This window comes from Calliphora vicina, chromosome 4 (genome assembly GCF_958450345.1).
Source record: "Calliphora vicina chromosome 4, idCalVici1.1, whole genome shotgun sequence".
Lineage (NCBI taxonomy): Eukaryota > Metazoa > Arthropoda > Insecta > Diptera > Calliphoridae > Calliphora > Calliphora vicina.
In genome coordinates this window covers 62,750,738-62,766,838 of record NC_088783.1, presented here as the reverse complement: position 1 = coordinate 62,766,838, position 16,101 = coordinate 62,750,738, and the positions used below count along the sequence as shown (strand labels likewise).

The 16,101-nt window shown below is 32.7% G+C and overlaps 1 protein-coding gene across 1 annotated transcript in view; it reads right to left on the bottom strand.

The window, feature by feature from the left end:
- The window catches only part of LOC135957150 (galactokinase-like), a 106,738-nt gene extending 91,864 nt beyond the window's left edge, over positions 1-14,874 (bottom strand). Inside the window, exons 1-3 of the mRNA XM_065507836.1 lie at positions 14,605-14,874; positions 8,903-9,251; positions 8,557-8,705 (exon numbers count right to left, since the gene is read on the bottom strand). Coding sequence (XP_065363908.1) covers positions 8,557-8,705; positions 8,903-9,076 — 323 coding nt within the window. The 5' untranslated portion in view covers positions 9,077-9,251; positions 14,605-14,874. The remainder of the gene's footprint in view (positions 1-8,556; positions 8,706-8,902; positions 9,252-14,604) is intronic.
- Between the last annotated feature and the right edge of the window lie 1,227 nt (positions 14,875-16,101).

The following is a 16,101-nucleotide window of genomic DNA, read 5'->3' as shown; positions in this document are numbered from 1 at the left end:
CGTTTCTTGAATATACTGTGTAAATGCGACCTAAGACATTAGTGAAAAATAAATGGGGGATACCTGTAACTGGATTTTCTTCTGTCCGCCGTTGAATTTCTTTCCAAGTATAATATCTTAGCATTTCGTAGTATAGCAGCGTTCGGCCAAATCTGGTCAATGTTGCGGTCGATCAACTCGTTGAATACATTCTCCTCAGTAAAGTTCACTCTTTGACCATTTTCCAGATACACGGCTTAATGAACAAGAGTTGGATGTCTTTCCTGAATGACAAATGAAAAAATGCGCCAAATTGCTTCGTTATTGCTAACATAACAGCCTGTTTGAAATTGCGTGACTTCATCGTTGGAATTCTCCGCACTAACTCAGCCATGTCATGTCATGCCTTTGGTTACATATTTTCTGATATATTTCATATATCAGAAAATGAAAAACGCTTGTGGACCATTGCGAAATTTAAAAAAAAAATACCCAAGTCGGTCCAGGCGTTCACCGATTTTGGATATATCGAATAAAAAGTGGGCATGCTCAATTTTTCTTTGTAAAAATGTAAAAATCGGTTCAGCCGTTCTCAACTGGTGCACTTACCAACAAATGACATTTGATTAATTATATAGATACTAGGATATTCAATCGATTAACCGTTAATCGGTTAACCGATTAATTCTGAACGGTTAACTGTTCGAATAATTTAAAATTGCCGATTTTCAAATAACAAATAAACCGATTAATTTGTGTCGATTAACCGAAATTCCTGGTTTTTGCACTTTAACATATTTTTTGTATTTATTTTTCCATTTCAATTCAAATTAAAATTATATATTTTTTTGAACATCCAAGAAAAATGTTTAGTGAGAATAACAACCGACATATTTAATTTACATGTATTTGAAACTTTGTTTGCATTTACACGTACAGAACTTAACGAAACTATCAAAAGTACCCAAAAGGACACCAATGGTATAGCGAGAGAGTTTTTTCCAAGTCAAGTTTAATTAAATCTAAAGAAAACAAGTAAGAAAGTATGATCGGTCAAACCCGACCATATAATACCCTACACTAAGTAAAAGAGCAAAAACATTTTTCATTTAAAATTTCAATAATTTATATTTTTGAGTGATTTTCGGAAGTGGGCCTTATATGGGGGCTATGACCAATTATGGACGGATCACCATGGAATTAGGTCGTGTGATTTATATCTATATTAAAGTTAACTATGTTAAATTTCGTGTGTATACCAACATTTGTAAGCGATTTATGCACGTTAAAGTGATTTTCGGAAGCGGGCAATTTGGGAGCTATGACTAATTATGGGCCGAACGTAACAAAATTTGGTGACATGAATTTTGTGTATATAAAACTTATTTGGACCGGAATTTGTGGAGATATAAATTAAATATCTATGACCAATAAAGTTAAATTTCGGGAGGACATTTGTATGGCGGCTAGGTGAAATAATTGACCGATTTCAGCCAGTTTCAATAGGCTTGGTCCTTGAGCCGAAAAAATAATATGTTCCAAATTTCATCGAAATATCTTCAAAATTGCGACCTGTACTCTGCGCACAAGGTTTACATGGACAGTCAGCCGACCAGACGGACGGACGGACATCGTTTAATCGACTCAGAAAGTGATTCTAAGTCGATCGGTATACTTTAAGGTGTGTGTTAGACTAATATTTTTGGGCGTTACAAACATCTGCACAAACGCATTACACCCTCCCCACTATGGTGGTGTAGGGTATAACAATCGTTTAAAAGGAAAAAAATAAATTTTATTCATTTTTTAAAAGATTTTTTCAGAAGATCTCACTAAAATCCTATGTTTTGTTTGTTTTTATGTTTTTGTACACAAAATTCGTGGTTGTATTTTCAATTTAAAATTAAAATAGACATTATTCGGTTAATCGAATAATTTTAAATTAACCGATTATTAACCGAATAAATCTAAACACCGATTAATTATTTGCTCGGTTAACTGATTAAATGCTGATTTGGAGAGATTAGCACGCAATGTTGGACTTGAGATAAATATCAAGAAAATCAAAGCTATGAGAATCAACAACGTTAGCACCGATAACATCATGCTACAAGGCCTGCTCGCAAATATTCAGACGTACCAAGCTTAGAATATTCAACGCATGTGTAAAGTATACTCTGCTGTACGGAAGTGAAGCTTAGATATTATCGAACACCATCACGCAAAAACTACAGGTATTCATTAACAAGTGCCTCAGAATCTGGCCTAACAACATCAGCAATACGGATCTCTGGAACCTCACCAACGAGGAACCCATACTAACACAAATAAAACGTAGGAAATGGAGGTGGATCGGCCATACTATCAGAAAGAATCCTGACAGTATAACAAGGATGGCGCTAGAGTGGAACCCTCAGGGTTCAAGAAGCCGTGGTCGTCCAAAGAATACATGGAGACGCATTATACTACAAGATCTAGGACAGTGCAATCTTACATGGGAAGATGCGAAAACAACTGCAACAAATCGTGTAAGATAGAGATGCTTTGCGGAAGCCATATGTTCCCAAGAGGAGTAATGAAAAAAAAAAACCTATTAAACTAGAAACCCGATTAATTGAATACCCTAAGTTTTCAATTTTTGTTTTAAATTAATAATACAAATTTAGAAAAATATTTATTTACTGAATTACATTTGTCCCCAAAATCTGTGTTCACTCTGTCCAGTATGTTTAAATAAATAGTTATGTATACGGGGTGAGCGTGTCGGAGAATCGTAGTTAACTGTATTTTTATCTGATTATTTTTCGGACCTTTGGGGTCAGTTGTTTGTTTTTGGTTTGGTTCGGTTTGGCTTGTTACAAACCAAACAATAGTTGCCTGATAAATCATAGTTCTTCATATTTGTTTACAGAACTATGAATGATAAATACACTTAACAAAATATATAAAACTTTTTGTTTTAAAGAACAAAGGTAAATAGATGCAAAAAAATAAAGAGATAACACAAAACAAAAAGGCTATTGAATATATATAATATTTGAAAAATGACACTTTATACTGAAAGTTAATCAAATATTGACATTGGCTATTAATTTTCTGTTAAATTCTATATCATTTATTTTATTTGGTACTTCAGTTCGAAAAAGGGGGTAAAGAATTTAAGCTGTTATTTATAATGAAATTTATATTTTATTAAAGACTTATAAAACAAAGTTTTCATAATTTCATTGAGAATAATGGGGCAAAGACAATTCGAGGTTTTAGAGGGTAGACCCTCAGATGGGCATATAAAGGGTCTTTCATTAAGTGCTTTATATCTTTAAAATTAAATAAAACAAAGTATGTGATATATATTGAAACAAAATTTGACACAGATCAGTACATAATTCGCCATAGCTTCCATGTATGGTCCACTTCCGGGAATCACTATAAACCCATAAAACTCTTGTTAATATCATTATTATTTCTCGCTGTATAGTTTCTTGGTTTCTTCTTTTTTTACTCTAGACAAGTTTAAGTCTGCAATATAAAAACATGAGGTTTATTTTTAGTTGTTCCTTCAAAAACAATCACTTGTCCAAACAATTCAACCAAGAAAATATAAGGAAGTCAACATTTAGGAACCTGGCAAACAACTCAGAACAACGCTGCATGAGACTTTATATTTGTACATCTGTAGTAAACTGTGTATGCAACTGTTTGTCTGAACGTTTATATAAAATGCAAATGTCAGTTGAAGGCAACCAACATAGCAAAAAGAACAACCAACAGCAGCAAGTCGTCTATTTACTAAGAAAAGCCAAAAATGTTAAGTAAGTTCCAAAAAAACAAATGGAAAATGTGTAAGAACATTGATATTAACAAGGAAGTGAAGTGAAATACAACACAGACGCACCGGCTAATAGACGGTCTCACCTACAAACATACACAGACAGTGCCTTGACTTACACAAGCATGACAACTGGACGCATCAACAGAAAGGAAAAAAAAACTAAAAACCATCCAAGTTTTTCACAATTGCAAAACGTTACTTGTGCTCAAAGACTTTCAAACAGAAGTTTTGGGGCAACAAAAAACTATTGTTTATTTTGCATGTCTTTTTGGTTTCTTCCGCTGCTCTTGTTATTTTTTCCATGGCAAAGTAAGACAGGTGATGAACGCTTAGAGCGATTCCTAAGTAATGCAAAACTTTTAAATAGTCCACACACAAGTTAGAAAAAAATAAAACGAGAAATGCTTAAAGTAGATAAGGGAATAAATGTAAAATTCGCGTACAATTTTTTCCTATTTTTTTTTTTGGTAGTTTGTCTTCCATCTCAGTCAATGATTAAGTTTATTCTATGCATGCATAATTTATCCTGTTAAAACTAAAATTTTAAACGTAAATTGGAGGACGTTTTGTGGGACATCATTTAGGATAATGAAGCTGACGTTTTTTTTTGTCGGTGTTTGTGTTACACTCGCTGAGGGTTGTAGTCAAATGAGAGAGAGAGATTATCTTTGATTAAAGTTGCACCCAGTAAACATTTTTTAATTTAAAATATTGTAAGATATAAAGCCCTGTGGAGAGATCTTGAAGCGGTATTTATACCCTACGCCACCATAGTGGGGAGGGTATAATGCGTTTGTGCAGATGTTTGTAACGCCAAAAAATATTAGTCTAACACCCACCTTAAAGTATACCGATCGACTTAGAATCACTTTCTGAGTCGATTAAACGATGCCCGTCCGTCTGGTTGGCTGGCTGGCTGGCTGTCTATGTAAACCTTGTGCGCAGAGTACAGGTCGCAATTTTGAAGATATTTCGATCAAATTTGGTACATATTACTTTTGCCCAAGGACCAAGCCTATTGAAACTGGCTGAAATCGGTCCATTATTTCACCTAGCCCCCATACAAATTGTACTTTATCGGTCATAAATGTTTAATTTATCTATGTCTCTACACAAATTTCGCACCAAATAAGTTTTATATATACAAAATTCATGTCACCAAATTTTGTTACGATCGGTCCATAATTAGTCATAGCTCCCATATAGACCCGCTTCCGAAAATCACTTTAACGTGCATAAATCGCTTAAAAATGTTGGTAAAGACATAAAATTCAACATAGTTAACTTTAATATAGACATAAATCACACGACCTAATTTTATGGTGATCGGTCCATAATTGGTCATAGCTCCCATATAAGGCCCACTTCCAAAAATCACTCAAAAATATAAATTATTGAAATCTTAAAAGAAAAATATTTTTACTCATTTACTTGGTGTAGGGTATTATATGGTCGGGCTTGACCGACCATACTTTCTTACTTGTTTTAAATTGCAGTTTTGTATGCAAAAAGAGATTACTGCGTATTTAAGTCATTGTTATATGACGGTATCGGCAAATATCGACCGCTCCAAATAAAAAAAATTGCTTTGTTGTTTCATTTAATTGGGTGTATGACTTAAAAGTGCGGGATTTAGTATCTTTTGAACGCGGTTTTTATTTTTAATACCTTATATGTCATTTTGAAGGGTACATATCTGCCATTTATTCTTAATTAGATATTGAACATTACAGTGTAAACAGCTACGAGTTTTACTTTATTTCTTTAATTTAAGAAAAAGTTCCGCTGAAGCACACCGATTGCTCATCAAAACTGTGTTGCTTGGGAATGTTAACCTCATCCGCCTTATAGTCCTGACATTGCGCCGTCCAACTACTATTACTTTCGATCGATGAAGATCGCTCTCTCTGGGATATGCATCACTTTGGATCAGAAAATCCGATATTGACTTGATTCGTTCTTGGCCTCAAAATATGTAGTTGGCTCGGAATTAATATGTGTCAAGAAAAATGGGAAAAGGTCATTGTTAGAGAGCCATATTCCGGGAAGAAATTTGTATGCGAGCTGGAAGAAATTATCAATCGATTACTACCATTTTCAACAGAGCTTGACCTTTTGTCATTGCAACGACTTTTGCAAAAGTTCATGGTATTATCTGCAATATATTTAAAGACTTTTTTGTAGTGTTTCTTACATTTTGGTCCATAACTCTGGTTCTACTTAAAAAAATATATCTCGAATACAGAGCTGGTTCCAGACATATACAATATAGTTTTGAAACTACTAGTCCCAGGCTACTTCTATTTCCCAAAAATTCACTTGAAATTTCTATATTTTACATACATTTTTGGTGAAAAACCAATTTCTTCCAAAAATTTTATCTCGAATACAGAGCTGGTTCCAAACATATACAATATAGATTTTGGCAATCAAAAATTTCCTTCCATTAAGTCCTTCCCTCTATGCCCTAACATGTCTTCAATGGTGCCTTAAAAGTTCGTGACTTTTTGTATGAAAGATAAAAAATAATATTATTTTTCCACATCGCTCTATACACTTTGTCCAACGTTTCTACAAATTTATTAATACCTTCCAAAATATAAGATTTTTCGGGGAGATTTTGTGAAATGATTTCATCACTGGAATCAAATCTCTTTTCGCAGAGCCATTTCTTCAGGTTTTGAACCAAGAAATAGTCACTTGGGCCTCAATCCTGAAAATAGGGTGAATAAGGGAGCAATTCGTAGCCTAATTCATGGATTTTTTTCCATGGAAACTGCATCCTGTACCTGATTGCGGGCAAATTCGGCAGCCATATTGCGGAAATACCTAAGTGATTATTCAAAATTCAAACCACTGAGCCATGTAAGATACCGTTGGCTTTCACAATTTCCACAATTTGAATCTTCGATCGGCCAACACTATATCGTGATTTTTTTTCAATTATTACGGGTGTAGGGACCTCAACTGGGCGTACAGAAATTTCGGCATCTTTCGTGATTGTACTGCCACAGCGAATTTCGTTAAACCACATTTGTCCATAGTATTTGTCAAGCTTAGCTTTGGTTTTGAGTGATGATTTTTTACCTCCAAAAATAATGGTTAACGAACAGACGAAATTCTTTTTTTGCAATTTCTCTTCTAGTCACGAGGTAGTCTGCTGTAAAACACAAACTAAATAACGCAGCTTGTTCAAATTTTGACCGGAGTCAACTAACAGATGCCTGTTTACAGGAACATTTGCGCTTTCACACTCCCTCCTGGTTTTTAAAATGAGACTTGTCTTTGTATCGCATCGAAAAAAAATTTAATAAAGAACATATAAACTGGTCGATACAGAAATCGAATACTGTTCTACATTCCAATGAATCCAAATATAATTCAAGAGGAAATGATGAGAGAAAATTCGTAAGATGTATGAAAGGAAAGAATCCTGCTCCCAATTACACAGTTGAGACAGTCATGTTTTGGGTGCTGCCGATATTATGGTGTAGAACTATTTTTAAGGGAAAGCTATCGGACGAATTTATATTATAAAAGATACTATGAATGTATATAGATACAGATCCATTTTAATAGATTTTATGTAAAATTATTATTGGATATTCCAGCAAAACACACCTCTAACGTTGTGACCATCTGGTTGCAATCCAACGAGGTACGTGTTTTGAAGTATCAGAACGCATTCTTATAGAAACCTATGGGAAATTGTAGATTACGAAACACTGACTAAAAATTATACCACGAAGGAAGCTTTGTCCGCGAAGATGATTGACTCTCTGAAGAAATAATCAAAAACAAGGATTTCTCAACATAATACAGATTGTAAAAACTAATCTAGTTGAATTGTATTCACTAGCTCGTTATATTTAATACTATGAAGTGAGCTGAAGAATTTACCTCCATAGTTAGTCGTTAGTAGTTAGTCGACCGAAATCCGTTGAATTTACTTTACCATAATAAGTCGTTAAGTGACCGAGAGCCGAAGGATTTATCTCATCGAATCCTCTACAAGATGCTTCGTCTGTTAACAATAATATCGCAAAGATACAAAACAGCTCAGTAGTAAAGAAGATTTAAAAGGAAGCAGACTTATGAAGTCCCTGGACATACTAGGCCTACCCAGGATGGAAACAGAGACTGTATCACAATTTAATTTTAAATTGTTTTTATGGATTGTTAATTTACGTGTTCGTGATATTTAATTTTTAGGATACTTTAATATCTTCACTTCAAACTTTGAACTAAAATAGAGAAGAACTTTGACTTTTAGAATAATGCCCTTAAAGTTATAAATTTAAAGCACATATTGGACAAAATTTGGCCACTTCGGATGTGAAAAATTTCTAGATAATATTCTGAAAGTCTGATTCCTACTCTATTGGCGATTAATGGCTTAAATAAATCTAAACATTAGCTAAGAAATTACAGCCCTAATTTTGTAAATCATGTGGATAGCAAAAATAAAATTTCAAACATTTTAATAATTTGTTTTTGTTTTATATACAAATTCTTTTCAATTCACAAATTGTCAATTCTTGCCGAGTTCTTTACAAGTTATCGCCTAGACAATCATGATTCAAGTAAATTTTAGCATGTCATTAAAATTCACAATAATTACTTATCGATTCACATATTTAACGATTTCAATTGGCACTTATTAAAATAATTCCAATTTATTTTAAAAATCCTTTAAATTCTCCTTATTCTAAACAACTTCAAAAAAATTTAAAACAAAAACTCACTTTGGTTTATCACCAGGTTGTAAATTTGCCAAAGAAAATTTACTACGCCTGGGTTCATCAGCTCCAGGACAGCAGGTAATTATATCGACTTCACTGCCTGATGAGCCACCACCTTTGCCTCCCACAAACAACGTAACCATGGGCAAAGCCTTTCGAAAGAAAAAATAAATAAAATTAATGGTTAAAGAAATTAGTCATTTCGTTCCTATTTCTTTTTTTTTAATACTAAGGCTTTGTTTGATATTTAAATCTTTATATTAATGCTTCTCTAATTAGTTTGTGAATTTTGAAATCTTAATGAAAACCAAAAAAAAAAGAAAAGCAATAGAAAGAATATTATACTAACCATTGGCAAAACATAACCATCATTGTAATCAACATGTTCACCAATCAAATTAACACGTCCCGGTGCACAACAGGCCAATTCTGGCTCATGGCCAAAATTTTGACGAAATGTCTCTTTGGCAGTTTGTAAAATTTCTTCAAATGTTGGTAATTGTGTGGTAGAGGATGACGGCATCTTTTTAATTCTTAATTTTTTTCTATACTTGCTTCTGTTTATTTTTTTTATTTAGTTTTATTTTATTTTTATTTAGTCACTTGTCACTAATGATGATGATGTTGCTGCTGATACTTTTTGGCTGCTTCAAGTGCTGTTTTCTTTTTTAGAAGAGGGTAGAAATTGTGTTAAATTTCTGTAATTATAAAATATAAATTAATGTTTGTTATGAAGTTAAAGGATTTAGTGCAAACAATAACAATTAGTTTCTAAATATGAATATAGAAATGTGGTGGAAAATTAAACTAAGGATTTGCATATTTAGGTCAGCGTTTTTTATAAGTGTTAATTGTCGAAACAATTGGTTGTTATGTAATTTTGTAAGTTATTAAAAAAAGTTTTTAATAAAACTGCATATGACTGCTAAGCAGTAAAATAGCTTAATTATCCAGAAAAGTCAGAAAGCTATATTCGTATGTGCCGAATCTTATATAACCTTCACCAAACTATACTTTTAAATAAAGATTGAAAATTTGTTTGCTGAAAAAATTTGACCTATTGCAAATCCGAAATTGGGTACTATACGAATTTAATCTAAGAGACATGAACTCTGTAAAAGAAAACCATTTTTGCACCGAATCATTACATGCGATGAAAAATGGATCTCTTACGATAACCCGAACAATAAGAGATGGTATGTGAAGCCTGGCTAATCAGACGAGTCGACACCAAAGCCAAATATCCATGTCACTAAGTTAATTCTCTATATTTGGTGGGAGTAAAAGGGTCTTATCTATTATGAGCTACTGAAAACTGACTAGACCATCATAGGGAGCCTGTACTGAAAGCATCGGATTCGTTGGAGCCCAAAATAACAGACATGAAGCCATAATATTCCATCATGACAACACTCAGCCACATGTTGCTTCATAACTTGCATCGTTCGACTACTGTTTGTTTCGATCTATGCAGAACGCTACCTCTGGGATACGCTTCACTTCAGAACAGAGTATCCAAAATTGTCATCCTGAAAGGATGAACAGATCTTTGGTTCTCAAGTATATGAAAGGATGCAATTTTCAAAGGGCATTATTTACAGTTTTTCATCCTTAAAAGTGAAAACAAAAAATCTTCAGAATAGCCTAGCGGGTAATACTGTATATATGTATGATTTTCGGACTGTGGGCTGAGGGGCGTGGCAAAATCAAATTTTTACATTATACCGCTAATGCCATCTATATATATATAAAACGGCTGGACCTATTTTGATGCAATTTTCAGGGAATATTCAGAATTTCCCAGCGGTTAACACTGTATGGTCAGATTTTTGATTTTCCGTTTTACAGGCTTACAAGGTCAGTGATTATTGTGAAACAAAATTTGGCAAAAAAAACAATTTAAAAAAAATTTATTTTGTCCAAACTATTTTTTTCAACAAAAAAATTTATCGACCAAAAATTTTTTTTTTCAATTTCAGAAATAAATGCTTTTTTTATTCACAACGTTCAAACAATGACAATTTTTATTTCGTTGCTTAACATCATTCTAAATATTTTAATTCACAGTGGTGTATTCTGAAGCGAACGATTTGGTGTAAGCGAAGAAAGGAATACATTCCAACACATGTCAGGTACTATAAAAGTTCTTTTATATTATCAATCGATGATAAACAATTTTGGTTATTCTTGCATTTTAGGTACATGAATAAGAAATTTCCATATGAAATATATTAAAAAAAATATTTTGAATAACTCTCCACTTTTAATAAAAAATAACGGTTTTATTCAAATAAAATTTGTTTTCGAAAGGGCATCTACGTCTAGAGCCGCAGAAACGGGAAGAGAACGAGAATCACGGCTTCAGCAAATGCGTCTTCATCGAGAGCTGCAGAAACACCGCAATGGCATATAGAAAGACTAGAAGCCAATCGCTCCTGAATTGTTCGATCAAGAGAAAGAATCGATTTAAAGTTGCCGGCAGTTTATTATAATAAGTTTGATGACTACTGGAATCACAAGGACGTACTAATTGGCGCAATGGACAAACATTGCTTACATTGCCGCGTTCTGCAGTTCCCTAAGGATTCCCCGGTAATGTGCTGTTCGAACGGTAAAGTTATTCTGCCACCAGTTATTGAGCCACCTGAGCTGCTTCTAAGTTATATTTTCCTCGCCAATCCTATTTCCAAGCACTTCATTCAAAATATCCAAAAGTGCAACTCATGCTTTCAAATGACGTCGGCTTCATGCCCATCTTTAAAGTTCAAGGCCAAATGTACCACAGAATTGAATCATTGCTCCCGCATCCCAATGATGATGCGAAGTTGCTTCAAATTTATTTCACTGGAAATGAAACTACTGAAGCCGAGAAGCGTATGCATTTGATGCAATACCCTTCTACCGAAACATTCTCAAAACAATTGTTTGACATCGGAAATGGAAAAATTCCAATTGATCCCGCCACAAATGAAATTTCGTTCCCGAACGAAAGATATTTCCAAGTCTTACAACCAACTACAAAAATTCGGATTAACTGTGGGAACATGCAATTTTGGCACCAACAAATTATGATGTTAACAAGCTCAAGAAGCGAATACATAGTAATGAACGATGAACAAGCCGTGGATTATCATATTGAATTTTTGAATTCATTGGAACCAGCCGGACTGCCACCACGTGTATTAACATTGAAGGGTGGATCACCGGCTTTGTCCCACACTGTATATTAAAATCGAGATGCAATATATGTTTTCTAAGGGCCATACATACCTATCAGCGTCAACAAATAAAAATAAATTTAAGGAGCTCTTTTTCATATTAAATAAAAATTTAATATAAACCGGTTAACCGGTTTTTTTGAAGACAAAACCCGAAGCCGTTTAACCGGTTTTTATAAAAGACAAAAATCCAAACAGGTTTTTTCAAAAACACACTGTTTCGGTTAAACCGGAAACCGGTTTTTTGGACACTCTAGTCAGCACGCTATCCCATCGTGAGAAGGGTATATATAAGTTTGTCATTCCGTTTGTAATTTCCACATTATAATTTTCTGACCCTAGAAAGAATATGTATTCTGGATCCTTATAGATACCGGAGTCGGTTAAGCTATGTCCATCTGTATTTCTGTCCGTATATCCCTCTGTCCGCCTGTCTGTCTGTTGAAATCAACTTTCCGAAGCTCCCAAATAACACGATTCATACATCAATATCTCAGGAATTCTTCCGGTTCGGTTGTTATTGAAAATCGAGAAAATCGTTCCACAAATGGCTGAGATACTATAAGGAAAAAACCAGGACAACCTCGATTTTTGACCTATATCTGGATTACTAAATCACTAACATAGACATTATGAATATCTAATGATAGATATTTCAAAGATCTCTGCAATGACGTATATAAACCATAGTAGTTGGACCACAATGGGTCAAAATCGGAAAAAAATATTTTTTAACCCGAATTTTTTTTCTCAACAAAAGTTTTTTTTTGGCTAAATATTAAAAAAAAAATTAAAAAACCAAAAAAAAAAATTAAAATTTAATTTTAAAACAACAATTCGAAAATTTTTTTTCCAAAAAATTAAAAAATCAACTTTGGAAAAAATATCTAAAATTTTTATTTTGAAGTATAATTTGGCGAAGGGTATATAAGATTCTGTTCTGCTCTCTCTTACTTGTTAATCCTAATTAAGCATTTATTGGAATCGAAAAAAATTTTAAATTTCGTTAAAAACAATTTGGAAAATTTGGGAATTGATTTATCTATATATAATAAAATTAAATGGCCATGTATGTAATGGCATCACGTGAGAACGGCTGAAGCGATTTCGCTGATTTTTATACCCTACACCACCATAGTGGGGAGGGTATAATGCGTTTGTGGAGATGTGTGTAACGCCAAAAAATATTGGTCTAACACCCACCTTAAAGTATATCGATCGACTTAGAATCGCTTTCTGAGTCGGTTAAACGATGTCCGTCCGTCTGGCTGGTTGGCTGGCTGGCTGGCTGGCTGTCCATATAAACCTTGTGCGCAGAGTACAAGTCGCAATTTTGAAGATATGTATTTCGATAAAATTTGGTACATACATTTTTTCGGCCCAAGGACGAAGCCTATTGAAACTGGCTGAAATCGGTCCGTTACGATCGGTCCATAATTAGTCATAGCTCCCATATAGACCCGCTTCCGAAAATCACTTTAACGTGCTTAAATCACTTAAAAATATTGGTATATACACAAAATTGACCATAAATAACTTCCATAAAGGCATAAATCACGCGACCTAATTTTATGGTGATCGGTCCATAATTGGTCATAGCTCCCATATAAGGCCCACTTCCGAAAATCACTCACGAATATAAATTATTGATATGTATTTTAAAAGAAAAATATTTTTACTCATTTACTTGGTGTAGTTTTTACTTGTCTTACTTGTTTTTTATTCGATTCGAAATTTTCAGGAGATGGTTTGTAAATAAAAAAAATTAAAAAATTCAAGTATGCAGTACAAATTTAAGTATTTTATTTGCAAATAAATAAGAACAGGCAGGTGTATGTGGGTTGGATAAACTTAAAGAACTGACATCAACTCAACTAGTCAACTAGTCAACTAGTTTTTTATATAAAGTTATCGGTGTCAGAAATTTTTTATATTTAAGCATCTATGAATAAATGAAATACAAACACATTTTTTTTGAATGTTGCTGCTTTGAACCTCGAAACTTCATATAAAACTACATCTGATTATTCTTAAATTTTCGGGATTTAGTTTTGACGGACCCTTTTAAATATTTACATCTGAAATGCTTATGATCCTAGTTGTGATATGAATTCAGTAAAAAGGACGCATTATCTAGTACATTTTCTTCCATATCATCGATTTTTTTTGACGGTATTTCACATTTAAAACTAATTGATGTAATTAATTAAAACTTTTATTTCTTGACAATGAACCGAAAATTTTCTTCAGTTGAAAATCCCAATATCAAGTGATATATGGCAAAACTTTCAGAAATGAGTGTATGTTAAAATTAATTAGACTTATATTTTTAACACCTTATAAAAGGATCACCCTAATTTACAATCATATATCACATTTAACTTGTTTATTTACACTGCTATCAATGTAAACTTGAAGTACTACCATATTTAAGTACCTTCATGTATCCAGATACGTTTATATCACAAACTTTGTAATTGAACCACACAAAACATTGAAGTACAAAAATATAGCAAATTTCTCACTATAGCTTTTACTTTAATAATTTCTCTTTAAAAACAGCACAACATCTCTTAGTAAGTAAAAAAATATATGAATTACCACAGAAAAGAGTATAAAGAAATATGAATTGTAAAGAGTAAAAAAAAACTCATTAAAAATCACACAGAAAACAACAAAACTCTCACTCGTACACTTGTCATAACAAAAAAAATTCTTATTTGGAAAACAACAGCCACACAGAGCCAGAAATACAAAACAAACAACAAACAGTCAATGAACTACAAAACTGGCCGGTGTTTTTTTATTTTGTTTTTAATGTTTCCATGTTTACCTGGTTAAAATTACGTTTGAATTAAATGAAGAAACCTTTTTAGTGAATTTACAATCAAACGTTGTTTTTTGTATTTTTTTAATTATAAATGTGGCAAATTTTTTGGTTTTATTTTTTTTTTTTTTTAATAAACACTTTTTTGATAGAATTTATTAATAAATTTCACTTGCTGGTTGGTTGTTGCACTAGTAGAGGGTTTGGATTTTTGATTGTTCTGAGTTTTTAGCATGTGCTGACGCGTAAAGAGCAAAACAAAAACTGATTGAGTTCTGAGCGCGTTAGAGGCAGATTATTAAAAGTTATAACAAGAAAATACAAAAAAAAAAACAATTATTTATTATCGCTTTTAGTAAAGTGATGTAGTTGTGTATAAAATTTGTTTGTTTATTGTTGTTTTTTTATAAAATTTTTAGATTATACATATTTTGATATTTTTCTGGGCACTTGTTGTTTTTTTTTATTCAAACACTTGTAAATGAGACCTTTGAGGAATGAGGTTGCCATAATGTTGTTGATTTGTGGGGAAGATACATGGATTGTCAAATTAGGAAAATAGAGAAAGCGGAATTATTTACATAGAGTAGCAGTACTTTGGAAATGCACAATTGTATTGAATTTATAACAACTCTTACATGTTAAACACACCGGAGAAATTGGTAACCTTAAATCTTTAAAAAGATCTAAATCTAAGTCAAATAATAGGTACAGGTAGGCCTCCATTTACGCGGTTTGTTGGGCCCAAAAAATAGCGTGTAAATCAAATTCGCGTAAAACGAGGTTCTAATTTAGAACGAAATGCTTTTGTGGTTGTAGTAATTTTTTATTTCGCGTAAAACAATACATCAGTCACATAACAAAAAATAAAACCTAAAAATCGCGTTAAATAGAAAACACAAATGTACATACATACATATCGTCACCTTAAATGAAAGCTACACAAAAATTTAAAATCGAGTTTTTGATTGATTGAACAATTGCCAAGAATACTCTATTATTATTGATTTTATAATGTATCCTGTAAAAACAATAAAAATGTAGTTACGTTCGTTTGCATTTAAGGCGACGATATATACTTTAAGTAAACTTATTTTATTTGTACTTCTAAAAACTTACTTAAAATAAAAGTAAAGTAAAAAAACTCAACTCAAACATAACATAAAATTCATAAAAATTAACGAAGTTTTCAAAAAAGAAATCTGTTATTCGCTTGTGTTTTTTCATTTCCTGTTGTTTGTTGCCGCATTATATAAAAATCGTGTAAAAAAAGTCGCGTATTTGAAAAAATGGTTGCTAATTTGAGTTCGCGTTATATCGAATTCGCGTAAATAAAGTACCGCGTAAATGGAGGCTTACCTGTACATGTTTGCTACTTTTCACAAGAACTTTTTGAAAATACGAACCTTTAACACAGGGTGCTTGTTAACAAACATTTTTATATGGGAGATTTCACGTCAACTTTTAAAATAGATGTCTTCCGACCGGGATGAATTTGCACCA